Source organism: Nycticebus coucang, chromosome 15 (genome assembly GCF_027406575.1).
Source record: "Nycticebus coucang isolate mNycCou1 chromosome 15, mNycCou1.pri, whole genome shotgun sequence".
Classification (NCBI taxonomy): domain Eukaryota; kingdom Metazoa; phylum Chordata; class Mammalia; order Primates; family Lorisidae; genus Nycticebus; species Nycticebus coucang.
The window spans coordinates 97,577,629-97,600,439 of NC_069794.1; the positions used below are offsets into that span (position 1 = coordinate 97,577,629).

Below are 22,811 nucleotides of genomic sequence, written 5' to 3' on the forward strand. Positions count from 1 at the left end.
CAAGGCACAGGTTTTACAGCATCAGTGCAATAAATTCACAAAACTATATTACAGATATAATCAGTTTAAGAACTGTTCCCAAATATGTCACATTTTTGGCCCTCAGAGGTTCATTCCTACAGATTTCAACTACTATAAAATTCTGTCTACTGAGAAGGAAAGAATGACTATAAAAAGTTTTCCAAAGAGTTACAAAATCTAAGTAGACCAGAGGCTAACTATTATTACTCAACTCTGCTGTTACCAACAGCCCTTGGTTTTTCAGAGCAACATCTAAGACAAAAGTCAGACACCAGTGTAGTCACTGTCTCCTATGCCAAACCGATGGGGACGGAAATGGCCAGATAATTACAATAAAATGAGAATTTTGAGGATTACTTTTAAAGTCGTATTCTGGTCTCGAAAATTAGTCAGATGAGATTATTTCCTACTGAAATGAATCTTGTCTAAATGTAGAAGACTTCTGGCCTTTTTTGCAGATAGTCTTGGAGTAAAGGTCATAGATCTGAGTCTTAACGTACTGTATCTTATAGCCAGAGTCAGCTGAAAATGTGAAATTTAAGCTAAAATCCTAAATATAATCTTTTGAAAGCCTGCTATTAAAAAGCCCTTACGGATTTACTAACTTAAGTCTTGGTGCAGGGGGACAATAGGTCAAAACATGTCAGATTTCCCTCATTTGAGAGAAAAGACCAATGTTTCTTACAAATTGCTAAGTTTTGCACAAAGGAGAAACCTACACACACTAGGGCATGGAATTACTAATAGTGGAAAGAATCATGGGGATTCTTCTCCGATAGCAAAGAAACTGAATAATGAGTCATAATTGGTCACTTCATCAGAAGTTGTAAGCCTGGTCTCTATATTCCTGAAGTCTGTTTTTCAAGCAGAATATGAAAGCAGACAGTAGAACCCGCTGCCTGTAGCCACAGAACAGTACCTTGTATCCAGCTAACGAAAAGATCAACCCCAGTGATTATCCAAGGTCAGTTTAACTATTTTAAAGGAAGTTGTCTAAAAATTAAGAATTCAATTAACACTGGGTAAGAAGAATCAAAATAAGTTATACTCACTAATGAGTTGTCCATATAAGCCCGACTGATGAGAATGTACCCAGCTACACTTCACATGAAGACACTAGCACAAAGCCGCACTTGGTGGACTGAATTTCTGTTAGCTCTGGGCAGAACGAGGGAGAGCAAAGTGCTATTTCTGTAACATTTTAGTATCCAGAGAGTATGGTAGAAACTGTTCCCAGGGACAGTGTACACTCTTTTAACACATTGAATAAAGCAGTTGGATTACTCATTTTTCTTTTTGTTTGAGAAGCTTATTTATCTCCCTTTTGGCCATTCTAATGTTCTTCAAGATGATTCCATGTTGGTTAAGTCCAGGAAGCAACAGTCAGAAAGTCACTATCAGGTGGGTGAGAAGCAGGTTGTGTACTTGTCCCACCCAAGCAACCTCAGCAAGAGAAATGATTACGGTCATGAAGTACATTTCAGGCTTTCTTCCTTTAGTGTGAAAAGGCCTTTCTACCAGCCCACAGCATTGCATCGAGTTTTTACAGGATTGCTGCAGATTTCATGGGGTCTTTGTTATTGTTCAGTAGTCCATTTATTGGAGCCAAAACTTCTAGGTGCTAGAGTGGGAACAAGGTAGTCAGCCAAGCACAAAAACATAGCAAAACAGGAAACACTGGACAGAGCAGATGGATCTAGGATAGTAGTAGATAGTCAGAAATACCAAGGAAACCATACCCAGATGGCAGGTGGAAACCAGGCTCTTTCCCAGTGGAGGACTTTATCCATCATGAGCATCACTTCTCCCCAGATTTGCAGTCTCTGCAGCCAGCAAGTTGGTGCTATGGTTATCTCCCTCTGTAATCATCCCTGAGATGCTGTTTCAGCAAATGCAAGCCAACCTCTGATTCTACCTGCCTTCTGAGAATGCATGGTGATCCCAGTGCCTGTTTTTTGTTTTTGTTTTGAGGCATGGTCACCCTGGCTAGAGTGCACTGGCCTCATCATAGCTCACTGTATATAACTTTGAACTGCTGTGTTTTGAGAGCCAGTGCAAAGAGTAAACCAGAGTGGGAATGGTGGGCAATGAGAAAAGGAGACACACAAGAGACAAAGATCACGCAAGAGATAAAAGTGATGGGGTTGGGACGTCTGGTGCAGCTGATGACTGCAGCCAGCAGGGAATGGTGTGAACAGCTTTATTTATTTATTTATTTTTTTTGGAAACAATTCTCAATCTCTTTATTTTTATTTTTTATTTTTTTAATTAAATCATAGCTGTGTACATTGATATGATCTTGGGGCATCATACATTCAATTCATAGACCATTTGACACATTTTCATCACAATGATTAACATATCCTTCCTGGCATTATCTCAGTTACTGTGCCAAGACATTTACATTCCACATTTACCAAGTTTCGCAAATACCCCTGTAAGATGCACCACAGGTATAATCCCACCAATCCCCCTCCCTCTACCTATCCCCCTCCCTTCCCTCCCTTTCCCACTTCCCCCTATTCTTAGGTTATAACTGGGTTATAGCTTTCATGTGAAAGCCCCAAATTAGTTTTATAGTAGGGCTGAGTACATTGGGTACTTTTTCTTCCATTCTTGAGATACTTTACTAAGAAGAATATGTTCCAGCTCCATCCATGTAAACATGAAAGAGGTAAAGTCTCCATCTTTCTTTAAGGCTGCATAATATTCCATGGTGTACATATACCACAATTTATTAATCCATTCATGGATTGATGGGCACTTGGGCTTTTTCCATGACTTAGCAATTATGAATTGGGCTGCAATAAACATTCTGGTACAAATATCTTTGTTATGTTGTGATTTTTGGTCTTCTGGGTATATGCCTAGCAGAGTAATTACAGGATTGAATGGCGGATCTATTTTTAGATCTCTTGAGTGTTCTCCATATATCTTTCCAAAAAGAATGTATTAATTTGCATTCCCACCAGCAGTGCAGAAGTGTTCCCTTTTCTCCACATCCACGCCAACATCTCTGGTCTTGAGATTTTGTGATATAGGCTAATCTCACTGGAGTTAGATATCTCAAAGTAGTTTTGATTTGCATTTCTCTGATGATTAAAGATGATGAGCATTTTTTCATATGTCTGAAAGCCACGCGCCTGTCTTCTTCAGAGAAGTTTCTCTTCAAATCCCTTGCCCAGCCTGCGATGGGATCTCTCGTTTTTTTCTTGCTGATGCGTTTGAGTTCTCTGTGGATTCTGGTTATTAAACCTTTGTCAGAGATATACCCTGCAAATATCTTCTCCCATTCTGAGGGCTGTTTGCTTGCTTTACTTACTGTGTTCTTGGCTGTGCAGAAGCTTTTTAGTTTGATCAAGTCCCAGTAGTGTATTTTTGAAGCTGCTTCAATTGCCCGGGGGGTCCTCCTCATAAAATACTCACCCAGACCAATTTCTTCAAGGGTTTTCCCTGCACTCTCCTAGTATTTTTCTCTTTTTTTTTTGGCCGGGGCTGGGTTTGAACCCGCCACCTCTGGCATATGGGACCAGCGTCCTACTCCTTGAGCCACAGGCACCGCCCTCCTCTGGTATTTTTATAGTTTCATTTCTTAAGTTTAAATCTTTAATCCACTGAGAGTCTATCTTAGTTAATGGTGAAAGGTGTGGGTCCAATCCCAGTCTTCTGCAGGTTGCCAGCCAGTTCACCCAGCACCATTTGTTAAATAGGGAATCTTTCCCCCACTGAATGTTTTTAATTGGCTTGTCAAAGATCAAATAACGGTAAGTAGCTGGATTCATCTCTTGGTTCTCTATTCTGTTCCGGATATCTACTTCTCTGTTTTTGTGCCAGTACCATGCTGTTTTGATCACTATCGATTTGTAGTAAAGTCTGAGGTCTGGTAGTGTAATTCCTCCTGTTTTGTTTTGATTTCTGAGTAATGTCTTGGCTATTCGAGGTTTTTTCTGATTCCATATAAAACGAAGTATTGTTTTTTAAAGATCTTTAAAGTATGACAGCGGAGCTTTAATAGGGAGTGCGTTGAAATTATATATTGCTTTGGGTAGTATGGACATTTTAATAATGTTGATTCTTCCCAGCCATGAGCATGGTACGTTTTTCCATTTGTTAACATTTTCAGCTATTTCTTTTCTTAGAGTTTCATAGTTTTCTTTATAGAGATCTTTCACGTCTTTTGTTAGGTAAATTCCCAAATATTTCATCTTCTTTGGCACTACTGTGAATGGGATAGAGTCCTTAACTGCTTTTTCAACTTGACTATTGTTGGTGTATGTAAAGGCTACCGATTTATGGATGTTGATTTTTGTAACCTGAGATGCTGCTGTATTCCTTGATCACTTCTAGGAGTTTTGTAGTAGAGTCCCTAGTGTTTTCCAGATATACAATCATATCATCTGCGAAGAGCGAAAGTTTGATCTCTTCTGACCCTAGATGGATACCCTTGATTGCTTGTTCTTCCCTAATTGCGGTGGCTAAAACTTCCATTACAATGTTAAAAAGCAATGGAGACAATGGGCGGCCTTGTCTGGTTCCTGATCTGAGTGGAAATGATTCCAATTTAACTCCATTCAATATGATATTGGCTGTGGCTTTGATGTAGATGGCCTCTATCAGTTTAAGAAAAGTCCCTTCTAGACCAATTTTCTTGAGTGTTCTGATCATGAAGGGATGCTGGATATTATCAAAAGCTTTTTCTGCATCGATTGAGAGAATCATATGGTCTTTGTTTTTTAATTTGTTTATGTGCTGAATTACATTTATAGATTTATGGATATTGAACCAGCCTTGAGACCCTGGGATAAAACCAACTTGGTCATGGTGTGTAATTTGTTTGATGTGTTGCTGGATTCTGTTTGTTAGGATCTTGTTGAATATTTTTGCATCTATATTCATTAGTGATATTGGTCTATAATTTTCTTTTCTTGTTGGGTCTTTTCCTGGTTTGGGGATGAGGGTGATGTTTGCTTCATAGAATGTGTTGGGTAGTCTTCCTTCTTTTTCTACCTTTTGGAACAGGTTGAGTAATACAGGTACTAATTTCTCTTTAAAGGTTTGGTAGAATTCTGACGTGAAACCATCTGGTCCCGGGCTTTTCTTTTTAGGGAGGTTTTGTATAGTTGATGCTATTTCTGAACTTGAAATGGGCCTGTTCAGTATTTCCACTTGATTCTGGCTAAGTCTTGGAAGGTGACGTGCTTCCAAGTATCGGTCAATTTCCTTTAGATTTTCATATTTCTGAGAATAAAGTTCCTTGTAATATTCATTAAGGATTTTTTGGATTTCTGACGAGTCTGTTATTTCATCTTTGCTGTTTCTGATTGATGGTATTAGAGATTTTACTCTTTTTTTTTCTGATTAGGTTGGCCAGAGGTTTATCTATTTTATTGACCTTTTCAAAAAACCAGCTTTTTGATTTATTGATCTGTTGTATTATTCTTTTGTTTTCAATTTCATTTAATTCTGCTCTAATTTTGGTTATTTCTTTTCTTCTACTGGGTTTGGGGTTGGAATGTTCTTCCTTTTCCAGTTGCGTGAGATGTCCCATTAAGTTGTTAACTTCCTCTCTTTCCGTTCTCTTGAGGAAGGCTTGCAGTGCTATAAATTTCCCTCTTAGAACTGCCTTTGCGGTGTCCCAGAGGTTCTGATAGTTTGTGTCTTCATTGTCGTTTTGTTCCAAAAAATTGGTGATTTCTTTCTTAATCTCATCTCTGACCCAGCTATCATTCAGCATAAGGTTATTTAACTTCCATGTTTTTGTATGAGTATGCAGATTCCTGTTGTTACTCAGTTCAAGTTTTATTCCATGATGGTCCGAGAAGATGCAAGGAATAATTTCTATTCCTTTAAATTTACTGAGGTTAGACTTGTGACCTAAAATGTGGTCAATTTTGGAGTAAGTTCCATGGGCTTATGAGAAGTATGTGTATTCAGTTTTGTTGGGATGAAATGTTCTGTAGATGTCTGCTAAATCTAAATATTGGATGGTTATGTTTAAATCTAAGATTTCTTTGCTCAGCTTCTTGCTGGAGGATCGATCCAACACTGCCAAAGGAGTGTTGAAATCTCCGACAATTATGGAGCTGGAGGAAATCAAGTTACTCATGTCTGTTAGAGTTTCTCTTATAAATTGAGATGCATTTTGGTTGGGTGCATAGATATTAATAATTGAGATCTCTTCATATTGAGTATTACCCTTAACAAATATGAAGTGACCATTCTTGTCCTTCCTTACTTTTGTTGGTTTAAAGCCTACTGTATCTGCAAATAAAATTGCAACACCTGCTTTTTTCTGATTACCATTTGCCTGAATATGGATGACCATCCTTTTACCCTGAGTCTGTATTTGTCTTTTAAGTTAAGATGTGATTCTTGTATGCAACAAATATCTGGCTTGAGTTTTTGTATCCAGTCAGCTAACCTATGCCTCTTTAGAGGGCAGTTTAAGCCGTTCACATTAATGGAGAATATTGATAAGTCTGGTGGAATTTTGGGTATCGAGTTTTTCAAAGGTCCAGTGGACATTTTTAATCCTTTCGCCAGTGTGGAAGTTGGAGTTTGATCTGAAGTTTCTGAGTGAGTTTACTTTTGTGGTATAGGATTGGGTTGGTCATTGTGGAGGATAGGTCTGAGAATATCCTGAAGAGCTGGTTTACTTATGGCAAATTTTTTCAACATATGAATGTCATTGAAATATTTAATTTCTCCATCATAGATGAAACTCAGTTTAGCTGGATACAAGATCCTGGGTTGGGTGGCGCCTGTGGCTCAAGGAGTAGGGGCGCCGGTCCCATATGCTGGAGGTGGCGGGTTCAAACCCAGCCCTGGCCAAAAACCACAAAAAAAAAAAAAAAAAAAAGAAAAAAAGATCCTGGGTTGAAAGTTATTTTGCTTTAGGAGGTTAAAAGTCGATGACCACCCTCTTCTGGCTTGAAAAGTTTCAGCAGAGAGATCTGCAGTTATTCTACTATTCTTTCCTTTGTATGTAATGGTTTTCTTTCACCGGGCTGCTTTGAGAATCTTCTCTTTCATATTAACTTTAGTGAAGCTAATTATGATATGCCTGGGGGATGACTTATTGGGGTTGAATCGTACTGGGGTTCTGAAGCTGTCTGCTATCTGAATTTCAGATTCTCTAGGCATGTCTGGAAAATTTTCTTTCATAATTTCATGCAGAAGGGCCTCTGTGCCCATCGAGGCCACTTCATCATTCTCAGAAATCCCAATTATTCGTATATTGCTTTTCTTCGAATTATCTGAGAGTTCTCTGAGTGAATGGTCCGTTTTTGCTCTCCATTTCTCTTCCTCTTTGAGAGATTGGGAGCGTTCGAAGACTTTATCTTCAATGTCAGAAATCCTCTCTTCTGCTTGCTCCATTCTGTTGCTGAGGGATTCTACTGTATTTTTCATATCTTTGAGGGCTGTAAATTCTTGCTTCAGTGTGTCTAAGTCTTTGGTTGTTTTGTCTTTAAATTCGTTAAATTCTTGAGACAACTTTTGAATTTCTCCTCGAATTCCTAATTCCATTTTATTAATCTTTTCTGCAATCCAAATTCTGAATTCGATTTCTGACATCTCAGCCAGTTGTTTATGAATGGGATCTTCAATTACATCTGCCGTATCTTTTCTTGGGGGGGTTGATCTATTCTGGTTACTCATGTTACCAGAGTTTTTCTGCTGATTCCGCCCCATGGTTATTTTACTCCCTTTGATTTTTCCCCTGGGGCTTTATCGAGGGCCTGTAGTACAGTGTTGTGGCCTGAGAAACTGGAGCCCTGTCTTGTGTGGTGGGGTGAAGTGGTTCTGTCTTGTTTTCAGCTGGTTTCTGTTCGATCCTATTGTAACATTTACTCTGGCTTGAAGTCTCAGCTGTGTGGAAAAACCAGCAATTAAGTCACCCCGCCCGCCCACCTCTGGCACCAATTGGGAAAGGAAAATCAAACCTTCCTACAACCGCATACCCAGGGCACCGCCTGAAAAGTCCTCAGTCTGTTAGTTCATTTCAAAAGGTCCAAATCGATTGTCTCAATTGGCACCTGTCTCGGGTGGGAGAGTTCAAGAGGTCTCTGGGAACTGGATCAAAGGGGTCTGGTGACTACTCTGATATGGCTTACTCCAGTGCTGCGTGGGGTCAGGAGGAGCCACCTAGCAAATAGATCAGTCTGGGAAGGTTGATGTCTCCTTCCCCACTTTGCCCCTCTGTCGGACCCAGTCACTGGTATCTCTGCAGATGGCTAACCCAGTTGCCTGTAGTGAACAGACACTCCAGGGGTTTGCACCTGCCTGAATTGCAAGGAAGTCTGCCAGGCCCCTGCAGTCTCCTGCTATCTAGCAGGAGGAGATGGGGCCTGACATCTTTGAGTGCTTGATGCAGGTGGTGGGGAGGAGATGTTCACTCAGGCTTAGCCCTGTCCCTGATTGATGTTGCTAACAGAACAGAACAGACAACTTTGCGGGATTCTGTCTCTGTTTCTGCTAAAATCGCCTGCAGAAGATGGGCTGTTCTGAGTTCAAACGACTTTGCTACTGGAGGTTTGTGTCCGATTACCTCTCTGAGTTGGCCCTGCCCTGGAAGCTTCCCGGGTTTGTGAGCAGTGTCAGGCAAATCCTTTGCTCACTGGTGGCCTACTCTGGTTTCCCAGGGAGACAGGGGGTGTGGCTTCGGAATATCCAGAAGTGAACCGTTTTGCTGTTAAAGAAAAAACGGCTGTTGATTTGCCTCCAGGAACTGCCGCTCTGGTGTGGGCACCCAGCCGACCCTTTTCTCCTCTGTCTCGCGCCCCAGAGTCAGCACTGACTGGCCGCAGTTTATGCTCTGTCCACACCCCTCGAGAGATCTCCCAAGGATCCGAACTCTTGGGGGACAGCCCCCCAGACCCCGCGTGAGAGTGAGGGGGGAGTGCTGGGAGCTCAGCAGGGAAGCTAGAGTTTTATTCAGTTTTATGCCTGGCCGTATTGTTGCCCGGGGAGGGCTGCTGCACCTCACTGCAGGGAAGTGCCGCCAAGGCTTGACTCCCCCTCAGCAGAGTGCCCTGTCCTCACTCGCGTGTCTCAGAGTCAGCGCTGACCAGTCGCAGCTTGGGCACTGTGCACTCCCCTCGAGAAGTCACCCAAGGATCCGAACTCCTGGGGGACAGGCCCCCAGACCCCAAGTGAGAGTGGGAGGGAGTGCTGGGAGCTCAGCGTGGAAGCTAGCTCAGCAGGGAAGCTAGAGTTTTATTCAGTTTTATGCCTGGCTGTATTGTTGCCCGGGGAGGGCTGCTGCACCGCACTGCAGGGAAGTGCCGGCCCCTTAGCCGGGTGCCCTCTCCTCACTCGCGTGCCTCAGAGTCAGTGCTGACCAGTTGCAGCTCGGGGACTGTCCACTCCCCTTGAGAAATCACCCAAGAATCCAAACTCCTGGGGGACAGGCCTCCAGACCTCAGTGTGAGTGGAAAGGGAGTGTTGAGGGTTCAGGGTTGCCGGCAAAGGATATTTAAAGTTTTATACAGTTTTTGCCTGGCAGGAGAACGCCATGGCACCCTAGTAGGGGAGGTAGGTCCAGTTTTTAGAAGGTCTCTCCTGTGGAGTGTAGTGGGAGGGCCTTTAATTTCTGCCCGTTTGTTTAATTGTGGGGTTCTTGAGCTGGTCTCATGGGGGAGGGGGACTCCTGTCCGCTTGGTGATGGATTTTGTACCTTTTGTTTGCGTCCTTGTGATCACAGCTTGCCTCAGTGGTGTTAGTGTGCGTTCTTCAACCTTCTCTCTTGGTGCAGCTCAAATCCACCAGGATACTTACTAAATTTTTGTCCCTTAACTCTCCTTCTGGACGGGAGCCTCTGTGGAAAGCTGGCTTCAGTCCGCCATCTTGTCTCTCCCCTGAACAGCTTTATTTATATAGTACCTAAACAAGATTGCTTATACTAATAATGTTGCAAATCAGCAAGGAAAGCAAGTGGGAATTTTTTTGTTTGTTTTGAGACAGAGTCTCATTATGTCACCCTTGGTAGAGTACCTGGTGTCATAGCTCTTGGGTTCAAGGGATTCTCTTGTCTCAACTTCCCAAGTAGCTGGGAGTACAGGCACCCACCACAACACCTGGCTATTTTTAGAGACGAGGTCTCACTCTGGCTCAAGCGTGTGAGCTCGGGCAATCTACCTGCCTTGGCCTCCCAAGTGCTGGGATTATAGGTGTGAGTCACTGCACTGAGTCTTTATAAATAATTTTTAAAAGTTTTAATTTTGATATGTACTTAAGGTGCTTTGACTTCTTTTGAAAATAATTTAATCTTTAAAAATTTTGACAGCACACTTAAGATCCTCTCACAGCACACACTGGTTAAAAATCATTCCTCTAATTCAAGCTCTGACATTCTTGTGACAGCACACAAAACACACAACACAATAATGAATGGCACTCAGCAAGACACCATGACACATCAACACAAACACAGCTGATATAGCAAGGGTTATAAAAATTACCAAGTGGTTTGTACAGTGCTGCCACCATAAGCATGTGATGGCAAGTTGAGGAACTTAATTGTCAGGCCTGTATACGTTTTCCTTTTTTATTTTTTAGAGACAGAGTCTCACTTTATTGCCCTTGGTAGAGTGCCGTGGCATCACAGCTCACAGCAACCTTCAACTCCTGGGCTTAGGCAATTATCTTACCTTGGCTTTCCGAGTAGCTGGTACTACAGGCGCCCACCACAACACCTGACTATTTTTTGTTGCAGTTTGGCCGGGGCCAGGTTCAAACCCTCTACCCTCGGTATATGGGGGTGGCACCCTCCTCACTGAGCCACAGGCACCTCCATGTTTTCCTTTTGAAGTGTTACATGAACTTGCTCTGTTAAATTGAAGGCTAATTCATGTTGCAAATCAGTTATGATTCTCCTGAAAGAAGCACTTGTTTGTACTTTGAAACGTCATTTGACAATGGACAATGCAGTCTTTCACCATTTTCTTTCTTTTTTTTTTTTTTGTAGAGACAGATTCTCACCTTATCGCCCTCGGTAGAGTGCTGTGGCGTCACACAGCTCACAGCAACCTCCAAATCCTTGGGCTTAGGTGATTCTCTTGACTCAGCCTCCCAAGTAGCTGGGACCACAGGCGCCCGCCACAACGCCCGGCTATTTTTTTTGTTGCAGCTTGGCTGGGGCTGGGTTTGAACCCGCCACCTTCGGCATATGGGGCCGGCGCCCTACCTGCTGAGCCACAGGCGCCGCCCCATCTTTCACCATTTTCACATCACTGAATGGCTTCCCTTTTCCCCGAAAAGGGAGGCTACTTTATTTTATTTTTTTTGTAGAGACAGAGTCTCACTTTATGGCCCTTGGTAGAGTGCCGTGGCCTCACACAGCTCACAGCAACCTCCAACTCCTGGGCTTAGGCGATTCTCCTGCCTCAGCCTCCCAAGTAGCTGGGACCACAGGCGCCCGCCACAACGCCCGGCTATTTTTTAGTTGCAGTTTGGCCAGGGCCGGGCTTGAACCCGCCACCCTCGGTATATGGGGCCGGCGCCCTACCGACTGAGCCACAGGTGCCGCCCGAGGCTACTTTGTATAAGCTACTTTATAAGTAGGTTCAGTGGTATTATTTCCTGGTCTTATTGCTGCTTGAAAAAATTGTCTTTGCAGCTGGCTGCAGTGGCTCACGCCTGTAATCCCAGCACTTAGGAGGCAGGTGGATTGCCTAAGCTCACAGGTTTGAGACCAGCCTGAGCCAGAGTGAGACCTTGTCTCTAAAAATAGGCATTGTGGTGGGCGCCTGTAGTCCTAGTTATTCAGGAGGCTGAGGCAAGAGGATCATTTGAGCCCAATAGTTTGAAGTTGCTATGAGCTAGGAAGCCATGGCACCCTACCGAGGGCAGCAAAGTAAGACTCTGTCTCAAAAAATAGAAGTTGAAAAAGTAGTCTGACATTGTGGCAGACACCTGTAGTGCCAGATGCTCAGGAGGCTGGGAAGGTCCCCTGAGCCCAGGAGTCTGAGGTTGCTGTGGGCTGTGACACCATGGCACTCTACCGAAGGTGACAAAGTGAGACTCTGTCTCAAAAAAAAACAAACAAACTGTCTTTGCTTTTGCTTTTCATCTTTTAATTTCTGCAATATAATCTTTCATTCCTCTCCCTCTAATATAAAATATTTGTGGTCCTTGCAAGTGTTACAATGCTGATGAGCATTGAATTTCTTTAATGTTGCTGTTGCAGTCTCACAAAGCAAACAAATCATCTTATCTTTAGGAGAAACAAGATAATAATTGCAATTCCCAGTGCTCATTAAAAATTTATTTTCTTCCTTTTCCTTCTCTTGGTCGTCTTTGTCATGATGAGCTGTTAAGCAGACAGAATTAAAAAATACTGTCATTATTCACAAACCCCACTTCAAACATAATACTCTGTTGTCAAAAGCTGATAACAGACTTGTGCTCAGTCCCCATAGTCATGCCGGAAACAGCTGTCAGTTTAGCCTTTACGCCTTCCTAACGTTCTAATTGTGCAACTCAACCTGGGAGGATTATTTCATTCAAACTTATTTTATTCTTTGATATTTTAGCTACATTCACTTTAAAAACAAAAAAAAATAGGGGCAGTGCCTGTGGCTCAAAGGAGTAGGGTGCCTGCCCATATGCCGTAGGTGGTAGGTTCAAACCCAGCCCTGGCCAAAAAACACTGCAAATAAATAAATAAATAAATAAATAAAATTAAGATATGTGCATTGCTTTAAAAAAATAAAAATATGTAAAGTATGAACAAAAATGTATTAATAAAAATAAAAGGATTTGTTTTGTAAAATTTGAATTTAGTCAAAAGGCTGCCCTGAAGGACGTGGAGGAGCACAAGTGTCCTCCAGGCGGCAGGCCCTCCACCTCGCCGCAGAAGGTTTCTGAAATCTTGTCTAGGAATTGCCTTTTTTCAGTCAGTTTGTGATTCAGCAACACATTTGTTCAGGATGTTCACATTTACAAAGTGCCTCCTGTGCGTTTTCTCATTGGGGCAATCATCCCCTTCTGACGTGTCACTAGCAAGTTCATGGTGGGGTGGCATTACACCTGGCTCCCTGGGACTGATGCCGTGCTGTTTCTGCTTCACCACGGTAGTGAGCGCCTTGTCTGGTTTCCATCAGAGGGTGGGCATGGGGGTCGGGCCTCTGTTGCATGACCAGAGATGCGAAAGAACAGCAGCTTTGCGGTGGGTATAAACCAGCTCCTGCAATTATTAAGTCAAGAAACAGACTACACAGTATGGGATGGTGTGTAGCCAAGTTCTTTATTCAGAGTTTTGATTTTATACCTTTCTAGTCATATACACACTTAATCTATCATCTGTTAGTTTCACCATTACCTCATTTTACCTATCTGAAATTAACTTGTAAGGAAATATCCTGTTACCATATCAACACAATCACTTCCGCAGTAAACATCTTCTAGACACTGACTAATCTCTGGGCAGGTAGCTAAATAAAGATCACAAAGAAGAAAGTAGCCACAGGGGAACAGAGTTAATGGAAGAAAGAGTACCTTCAGGTATTCACTCAGTTTACTCAGTATGAAGTAACGACTGTGTCTTTCCTCAGGGAGAGCACCTATAGAGCTCTGACAATATGTTTTTTGTTTTTTGTTTTTTTTTTGTAGAGACAGAGTCTCACGGTACCGCCCTCGGTAGAGTGCCGTGGCGTCACACGGCTCACAGCAACCTCTAACTCTTGGGCTTACGCGATTCTCTTGCCTCAGCCTCCCGAGCAGCTGGGACTACAGGTGCCCGCCACAACACCCGGCTATTTTTCTGTTGCAGTTTGGCCAGGGCTGGGTCCAAACCCGCCACCCTTGGCATAGGGGGCCGGCGCCCTACTCACTGAGCCACAGGCGCCGCCCTCTGACAATATGTTTTTAACATACGTCAACCCTCTGGCCTGTATCTCTGAGGAAGGGCGGCATGCCCTTTGATCTCAGGCTTCACGGGGCATAAAACTTCATAGGATATGTTTATTTCTAAATATTATCCTACAGGCCTCTTGTATGTTTTTTAGGAAAAGAGGGTGAGATCATTCCAACATTTTCCAATAATACTAAATTCACTTTAAAAATCATATCAGAAACCAAATTTTGTGTGTGTGTCAAAGTGAGTGAGCAGTTAGCTATAGTGAGTGCCACATGTACAAACTGATAACAGAAACAGTGGAGCTTAATGAAGGGCCAGCCTCTGCAGTGTGCCCTGCCTCCCATACTCTGTCCCCATGACCCCGTGCAGCCACACCGTGGGGACTGGGCTGGGCTTTGGCACTTCTGCTCCTGCCCTCCCTGGCCAAGGTTCCTGGGAAGTGTGTGTCAGCGTCTTAATGAAGAGCACAGCTCACTTCACAGTGGTTGCTTTTCCCAGGATTGAACATTCAGGAACCTTGTGAGATATTCTCCAGCCTTCCCTCAGGTTTTGCTCATGTTAATGCCAGCCTATACTCCTTTAACCAGGCCCTGAGGCTGGCATTCCAAAATACATCCCACAAGCCTCTTGTGGGGCTTGTGCCGGCATTCCAGGGAGGGCCTGCGACTGAAGAGATCCTCTGGTCTCTGGTCTAAGTCACGTTGCCCCAGGTCGAAAGACCAGAGAAGACACTGGCGCCAGGACCTGTCACTGGCAAATTTGCTACCGTCCAAGGTAGGATATTGTTCTTTCTTTTTAGTTGAAGATGACCTTAGTTGTGGCTTCTCAGATGCTCATGACCAAAAAAGAACAGTGTACTCTGCTTTGACTTTCTGAAAAGAGACATAAATTTTCAGATGTATTTTTAGGTATGGGTCATAAGCATGCCCCATAGCTTATGTCACCTTAAATAGAGCAGCTGAATAGAGCTGGCCATCAGTTATGAAATGAAAGAGTAGGGTACGTTTGTGGGAATGGAACCTTTAACTGCCTTGGTGACACTGAGACGCTCCCACTGCGTGACTGCAGCATCCTGCCTTCCAGCTGGAACCCCCCCTGCCCTTTAGCCCAAGTCTGTGTGGCACGTGGCAGACGATTTCATCAATAATCCTTCTTGTAGACCTGAAATCATTCTTTTTTTTTAACTTTGGAAGGTTTCGTGATTCCCTTCTTTGATTCTCGGACATGGTTGGTTAATAGTTTAATTTCTATGCATGTGGTTTCTGAGTAGATGCCAACAACCTGCTTTTATTGGCAATTCCTTTTTTTTTTAATTGCTTAAGAGAAGAAAGGGATCTTAACAGATTCCAACTGTGAAATGCAATAGAAAGTTTTGGTCAAAGTACAAGGAATAGCATAGGTGGTTTAAAGGGTGACATTTCTGCTCAGAGCTGATTTCTTGGTCTCATTTCTAATTTGAGCTTCTGGAGGCCTTTAAAAAGGGCTGAGCCACATAAACGGCATGAGGAAGGTTGAGAACTCAGGGGCTTCATGGAAAATAAAGGAGGAGGAGTGTTCCAGAATCACGATGAGAACCTGTAAACTGTGGCTGTCCAGGTCCGAAACCTGTGAGGGCACTTTCCTACATTTTCACTCCTTTAACTTAGGTTTGGAGCTTATTTGTCTTGTGAAATATGAAAATGCTAGCAGACAGCTTTAGTATGTGAACACTTGAGCTCTCTAACTTCATCACCCCAGTGTGTGCAGCTCATCCCAGGTGTCCTGCTTCAGGTCTCTCCCTGTCACCTAGGGATGTGGGCCTGGTGTCATGTGCCCACGTGGTGTGTGCTGTGCATCCAGATCATGGGTGCCCCAGAGCTGCTGTTTGAGGGCTGTCACCTTCTTCCTTTCCTAACCTTGCTGTTCATGTACTTGTCCTTTCTGCTGGGGCTCACATTGGTGCTGAGCGCACACTGTTTCTTTGTTTTCCAAGTTGATCTCCAAATGCTGGAAATTAAGAGCAAGACTTTTTACTCATTCCCTCCCTCCCCCCCTTTTTTTTTTGACACAGAGTCTCACCTTGTCACCCCTGGTAGAGTGCCGCGACATCATGGTTCGCAGCAACCTCAGACTCCTGGGCTCAAGTGATTGTCTTGCCTCAGCTTCTCTAGTAGCTGGGACTACAGGCGCCTGCCACAATGCCTGGCTATTTTTAGAGACGAGGTCTCACTTTGGCTTAGGCTGGTGTTGAACTCATGAGCTCAGGCAATCCACCCACCTTGCCTTGGCCTCCCAGAGTGCTAGGACCACAGACATGAGTCACCACGCCTGGCCATTTCTCATTCCCTTTTCATGCCATTAGTTTTGCTTTCTCAGTCTGATCTGACCATATATCTGAAACCAGCAGTTAATAAGCATTTTGGTGTAAAATGCTTAAATTATAAGCATATTTAAGTCTTTATATGCCAATTTCAAAGAAAACAGGCCTCCCTTTGACCTTATTGTATATAGATTTATCTCCTAATTCAGAAATGTGGCCAGCGAGGACACAGGTTCTTTCTTGAACACTTTGGAGATAAGGCCCACAGACACCATAGCAAAGCAGTGGAGTGTCCAAGGCTAATTCTCATGGTCACCCTGACTGTTGAGGGGAAGCCAGGAAAGAACTGGCATAGCTGTCTCTGAGAGTCCCTGGTGTGGCCACATGCTCTGCAGAGTAGAAGGAAACTGAGAAGATCTCTAAGAATTTGAAAACCCCCTGGAAAGGGTCAGGATTGTCAGTATGAACAACTTTGGTGGGGAAAGTTATGTTGAAATTGAATCTGATTCTCAAGTAAATGTCTTGTTCTAGGGAGTTTTCTCACCATCACTGTCCTGTGTTAGCTGGGGAGAGTGGTGCTGATTTGCACTGATTTTAATTTACTTTGCATTCTGATTCTATGACAACTTGCCAGACTGAATGCACATGTGCGCTCTCCCCACAGAAAGCGCCGGGGCCAAGGATGGATTCCATTAACCTGGTGCCATGTTTACCTCAGGCAAAGTGGTCCCCAGGGCCAGGAGACCAAGGCTGGCCTGTGCTGTGTCAGGTACTCAAGGAATCCCAGAACTGTACAAGACGGTGTGTAGTTTTCTGTCTTCTCTTCCTGTCATGGATTGCTGGTTTGAGTTTTAATTAGGTTGCATGAAAATGCAGTTTGTTGGGAGCTTTAATCATTTTCCATTGGGGAGCCTTACTGAGCTGGTTTATTTTCATCTTGCTTCTCCCTGGGGATGAAAAAAAGGCTAAGGGATGTTTTAGTACCTGTCTGCCCTTTCCTTGTGTTGTTGGCCTTGATCACATTGTATGACCTAAAACTTGGGATGTGGGATCCTGACTTCCTGTGACAGGTTTTTATTTTTCTGTTTGTTAATTTAATTAAACTAAAGGGTTTATGAAGCTATGAAAATTAAACCACATCAAACTCTATGTTGAATGAGTTTCTTTTATCTGGAAAGAACCACTATTCATAAACCAAGGGTTCAGACACCCTTGGAAGTCTGAACTCGTGGAGTGAATTCCTAGGCCAGGAGTTTTGTGTTAGTTATGGGTCATGGTGGTGCCGATGGCAGCTGTGTTCCCTGAGCATTTACCCTGAGACAGGGGCTGTGCACACAGACAGGTTCCCTCATACCCTGATCTTAGAGATGAAGACACCAAGGCCCATGATGGTAGGTCCCTTTGCCAGGCTGGGAAGCAGCTAACCAGGATGGAGCCCAGCCAGGCTGGCTCTAGGGGTTTGTCCTCATGACCCTTGCACTGTCATCGTGCCTAGTTAGTGGTTTCTCAGATCCATTTTGGAAGGTGACAAGCTGCCTCCTTGCTGCTTGACCACACTGCAGGTTTGCAGTGGGGCAGACTTCGCAGTCTCTGTCTCCAGGACCTATGGGAGGACTGCAGAGCAGTTTCTACCCACTCTGCACAGCTGGTGGAGTGTTGGGCCCTGGCCCACCTCACAGCTCTTCCTAGGCTGGGTCATCCTGGGCAGAGGCTGGGCCCTGAGCCATCTGGATAAGGCAGGGTGGTCCTGTCCAGATAACCTGACTGGGGCAAGGATCTGGGATTGCAAAGAGAAAAAAAGCTTTTCCTAAACAGCCATCCAGCTAGGTTGTAATCTTATCCACCCTACCCTTGGTTTTTATTATATGAAAATTCTAAGCTATATTTAGCTCAGGGCCTACCCATGCCTCTGTCAATTGTTATAATTTTCTGGTAAAGCTATTCCACAAAACTGGCAACCATTCCTGCCCCTATCCTGCCTGTTTACCCCTCCTGTCCTTGGGAAATCCTCCCAATTTTAGGACCTGAGCTCTGGGAAGGACTCTAGGAAGCACCTGCAGAACCCTGGAACAATAGAGGCATTAGGGCCTGCTCTGAACCTTTAGTGAGCTCTCCCGGGTGTCAGACATAGTATCTTTGGGTCTTGGCATCTCCTTGGGACAATTTTAGCCTGGCCTATAGGCTAGAATACTTGGCCTAAGCTTCCTGTTAGGGCAGGGGAGGGTGCCGGCAGTGCCCCAGTGAAGAGCTTGGAAATTCAGATACCATTTTCACTCCCAGTTAATCCAGCATAGGCTCGGCACAGTGCAGGTGAAAGCAAGCTGTACCCTGCAGATAGTAGCTGAGAATTTTTCATAAGTGAATTAGGTAGATAGTGGTTGAGGAGAAACAATCATTTCTGTAGTCCAAGAATGTTGTTATTTTTATGGTGATGAAGGATTTAGGTATATTTAGGAAGACAGGTCAAACTTAGAAGTAAATACCAAACAGTGGAGTTGAAAGTTCAAGTTGGAGCAGAACCCCTTTGCAGTGGGGCAGTTTAATACAGATCAGGACAGCCACCTGAAGGTGAACTTCAGGATCTGGCAACTTAGCGCGTGGGTGGACAACTTAGTCGTCAGTGGCTTCACTTTGGCATCTATAGAGTTTGTATCATATTGGGAAAGGAAGCAGAAATGTTTTTTTAATTATGTGGGTTTGAGGAGATGGGACATTTAGAGGCGGGTGAGAGTTTTACGTGGTTACTCCCCTTTAGGCTGGTTTGCTAGAATACTGTTCTTGGTTTCCAGCCTCTTCATTTGAGAAAAGGATTGCTGTGCTTATGAAAGCACAGTCCTGGGGTGGACTGTGAGGGGCCATTTGTCCAGTAGACTCTGGCCTGCTCCTCCAGTGGCCTCACAGGATGTTCATTACAAAGTGACAACACATGGCATTGCTCCTCTCCAGCTCATCCCTGACCTTTAACTCTTGAGTCTCCCTGTTAGTTCTTCACTGGGCACAGGGACATGGGTAAGTACTAAGGAATAGGGGAGGTTCAGGTGGGGGTGTAAGGGCAGTTGTAGAAAAAATGAATACGTTTCCTAAGAATTGACTACACACTTTTGCACAAACACTTGTGTGGCCTCCTGGTTTCCTCTGGCCAACCGTGGCTCACTAGAGAATGCTCAGTGAGAACGTGTGTGTGCATGTGCATGCGGCCACATCTACCAGCCAGAGTCTGTGCTGGCACCTGACACAAAGCAACTCTGCCCTTCACTATCTGCCTTCTGTGTGTCTGTGTGGCCTGTGGTCAGAATTCCATTTGGGGCCCTCACAAATACCATCTAGGGCTGCCCCATCCAGAAACATCCATCTCCCAAGTGTCTGCTCTGAAGAGTACAAGAATTGGTATGATTTCTTTTTTAAAAATACTTTCTGATTTCACAAATATTCAGGGACTGAAAATGATAATGGGGCATTACTTGGGGTAACACAACAACAGATTTTGAAGCAGAATCAGGTGAATACTGATATGCCACCTCTTCCAGTGACACTCACTGGGTAGCCACTGAACAGCCTCAGCTTGTTCTCGGAGGGGCATCATGAGGCTATGGCTTTGTTGTCTGCTCACATCAGTACAGACAGAGAGCAAACAGGTTCACGGGTTGGGGCAGTCAGCATAGAGTGCAGGGCCTGGAAAGTTACCTGCTGAGGCTCAGAGCTGAAGTCTGCAGAAGAGAGCTCTGGGATTCGTATCAGACTGGGGGAAGAGCCTTGACAAGTTCCCAGAGTTCTCCTTCATCACTAGAGTATTTGGTTTTCCAGGAGGAGTCTGCTGAAGCTGAGGGTCATGGACTTCATCACCTCTGCGGCCATTCTGCCCCTGCTGTTCGGGTGCCTGGGCATCTTTGGCCTACTCCGGCTGCTGCAGTGGATGCGCATGAAGGCCTACCTACGCGGGGCCGTGGTGGTGATCACAGGCGCCACGTCGGGACTGGGGAAAGGTGGGTCCTAGGTGACATCGGCCAGGGACAGGGGCAGCTCAGCTGCACAAGGACCACCAGCACAAGTGCCTGAAGTGGCAGCAGGAAGTGCAAATAAGGGAAGTGGGCAGAGTGGCACTGTCCTTGGTCCAAGAGGAAAAAACGGGAGAAGCACAGTGAGACGTGACCCTGACTATTCGTGCCAGGAGGGGAGGCAGGAGCAGGCAGAAAGGCTGGCCAGCAGGAGGCCATGTGCCCTGCCTTAGGGCAGCCTCTCTCAGCTGCAGCTGCTTGTAGAAGTAGGAATTTTCAAATATAGACAATTTAAAAGTGCTCTTACCTGGCTCGGTGCCCGTAGCAGAGTGGTTATGGCGCCAGCCACATACACCAAGGCTGGCAGGTTCGAAACTGGCCCGGGCCAGCTAAACAATGACAACTGCAACAAAAAATAGTTGGGCATTGTGGTGGGCACCTGTAGTTCCAGCTACTTGGGAGCCTAGGCAGGAGAATTGCTTAAGCACAAGGGTTTGAGGTTGCTGTGAACTGTGACGTCTACCAAGCGTGACATAGTGAGACTCCAAAAAAAAAGTGTTCTCATCTCTGTGAGGGCCAAAAGAAATATGCCCTTTCCTGGATTCATCCAGCACACCCAGCTCAGAGCCTTGGTACGTGCCTTCTCTATATCTGTTCTTTCTTGGCAGAATCAGAGACAGAAAAGTTCTTCAGTCTAGGTCCAACCCAGTTCTGTGAACACCTTGAGCTTCTGAGTCTCAAGGATCATATGCTAGGACTCAGGCCTAAAGGCAGTCGCAGCCTAGCCACCTTGTCTCTTTCCTGGAAGCAATACAGATGAGTTGGGAGCTCCCTGCTCTCCCTCAGTACAGACGTGTTGGAAGCTCCACTGCTCTCCCTCGGTACAGATGTGTTGGGAGCGCCACTGCTCTCCCTCAGTACAGATGAGTTGGGAGCTCCACTGCTCTCCCTCAGTACAGATGTGTTGGGAGCTCCACTGCTCTCCCTCAGTACAGACGAGTTGGGAGCTCCACTGCTCTCCCTCAGTACAGACGAGTTGGGAGCTCCACTGCTCTCCCTCAGTACAGATAAGTTGGGAGCTCCCTGCTCTCCCTCAGTACAGATGTGTTGGGAGCTCCACTGCTCTCCCTCAGTACAGATGTGTTGGGAGCTCCCTGCTCTCCCTCAGTACAGATGTGTTGGGAGCTCCCTGCTCTCCCTCGGTACAGATGTGTTGGGAGCTCCCTGCTCTCCCTCGGTACAGATGTGTTGGGAGCGCCACTGCTCTCCCTCAGTACAGATGTGTTGGGAGCACCACTGCTCTCCCTCAGTACAGATGTGTTGGGAGCTCCACTGCTCTCCCTCAGTACAGATGAGTTGGGAGCTCCCTGCTCTCCCTCAGTACAGATGTGTTGGGAGCTCCACTGCTCTCCCTCAGTACAGATGCGTTGGGAGCTCCCTGCTCTCCCTCGTTACAGATGTGTTGGGAGCGCCACTGCTCTCCCTCAGTACAGATGAGTTGGGAGCTCCCTGCTCTCCCTCAGTACAGATGCGTTGGGAGCTCCACTGCTCTCCCTCAGTACAGATGCGTTGGGAGCTCCCTGCTCTCCCTCAGTACAGATGAGTTGGGAGCTCCACTGCTCTCCCTCAGTACAAATGAGTTGGGAGCTCCACTGCTCTCCTTCAGTACAGATGTGTTGGGAGCTCCCTGCTCTTTCTCAGTACAGATGTGTTGGGAGCTCCACTGCTCTCCCTCCATACACGAATATTGATTTCAGCAGCCTAGATGAATCTGGGCATGTCGTGTGAATCTCCTGACTCAGCATCTACACAGGCACACACCCCACTGTATGCCACCCACACTCAAGCTCAAATCCATGGAAGAAGGCTAGGAGCTCCCTGGATTACAGTAAGCCTACCCAGGCTGCATCTTTTGGTTGGTGGTAGCATAGCCAGAACTGACAGAGGCATCTGTAAGTACAAAGCTCTGGGATAGGGGGTAGGTCAGAAAGACAGGGTCCTTTCCCTTAAGGAGTTCCCAGTCCCTGCTCCAAAGAGAAAAGCAAGGACTGAGCACGTCACCATTTCAGTGATGGTGCTTCCAGGCAGGCCTGATGCGTAAAGGCACTGTTATCTCACTGAATTCTCACAGCTGAGATTCAGAGAAAGTATGACTTGCCCTAGGACTTCCAGCCAGAAAGTTCAAAGCCAAAGTTCAAACCCATGTCTCCCTGACTCCAGTATTAAAGCCTCACCTTGGGGCAGAGAGCAGCACCTGTGGCTCAAAGGAGTAGGGCGCTGACCCCATATGGAGGTGGCGGAGGTGGCAGGTTCAAACCCAGCCGTGGCCAAAAACTGCAAAAAAAAAAAAAAAAAGCCTCCGGAGGAAGAGATGGCTAAGGGAAAAGTTGAGCCAGTAGGGAAGGCATGCAGATAGGGCCACGTGGCTGTGCAGGGAGTTATAAGCAGTTGAGTGTTGCACGAATAACAAGGAGCAGAGGGGCCTTGTCTGTAGAGTATGTAGTTTGCGTTTGGTCTGGGAGCCTGCGAAGGCTTGAGGAGCCGTGGATTCATCTGTATACCACTGTGGTGTGAAATGTCAGTGGATATCCAGACATTTGAAAGGACAGCTGTCCGCAGGCCCTTTGCCATGGGTCAA

The 22,811-nt window shown here is 45.2% G+C and overlaps 2 protein-coding genes and 1 pseudogene across 8 annotated transcripts in view; 1 reads left to right on the plus strand and 2 right to left on the minus strand.

Annotated features, from left to right (window-relative positions):
• Positions 1–22,811, plus strand: part of DHRS7B (dehydrogenase/reductase 7B) — a 68,539-nt gene that overhangs the window by 16,840 nt on the left and 28,888 nt on the right. For 5 of the 7 annotated variants that reach the window (XM_053563241.1, XM_053563244.1, XM_053563245.1 and 2 more), the window contains 2 exons: positions 16,843–16,979; positions 19,983–20,161. In XM_053563241.1, coding sequence (XP_053419216.1) covers positions 16,843–16,979; positions 19,983–20,161 — 316 coding nt within the window. Of the gene's footprint in view, positions 1–16,842; positions 16,980–19,982; positions 20,162–22,811 lie in introns of those variants that run through there. The other 2 variants (XM_053563242.1, XM_053563246.1) reach the window with 2 other exon arrangements.
• On the minus strand, positions 1,306–1,863 carry LOC128566383 (ADP-ribosylation factor-like protein 6-interacting protein 1; annotated as a pseudogene).
• The window catches only part of LOC128566373 (glutamate dehydrogenase 1, mitochondrial-like), a 263,695-nt gene continuing 252,414 nt past the window's right edge, over positions 11,531–22,811 (minus strand). The window contains 1 exon segment of the mRNA XM_053563230.1: positions 11,531–11,557. The gene's annotated coding sequence lies outside the window, so the exon portion shown is untranslated.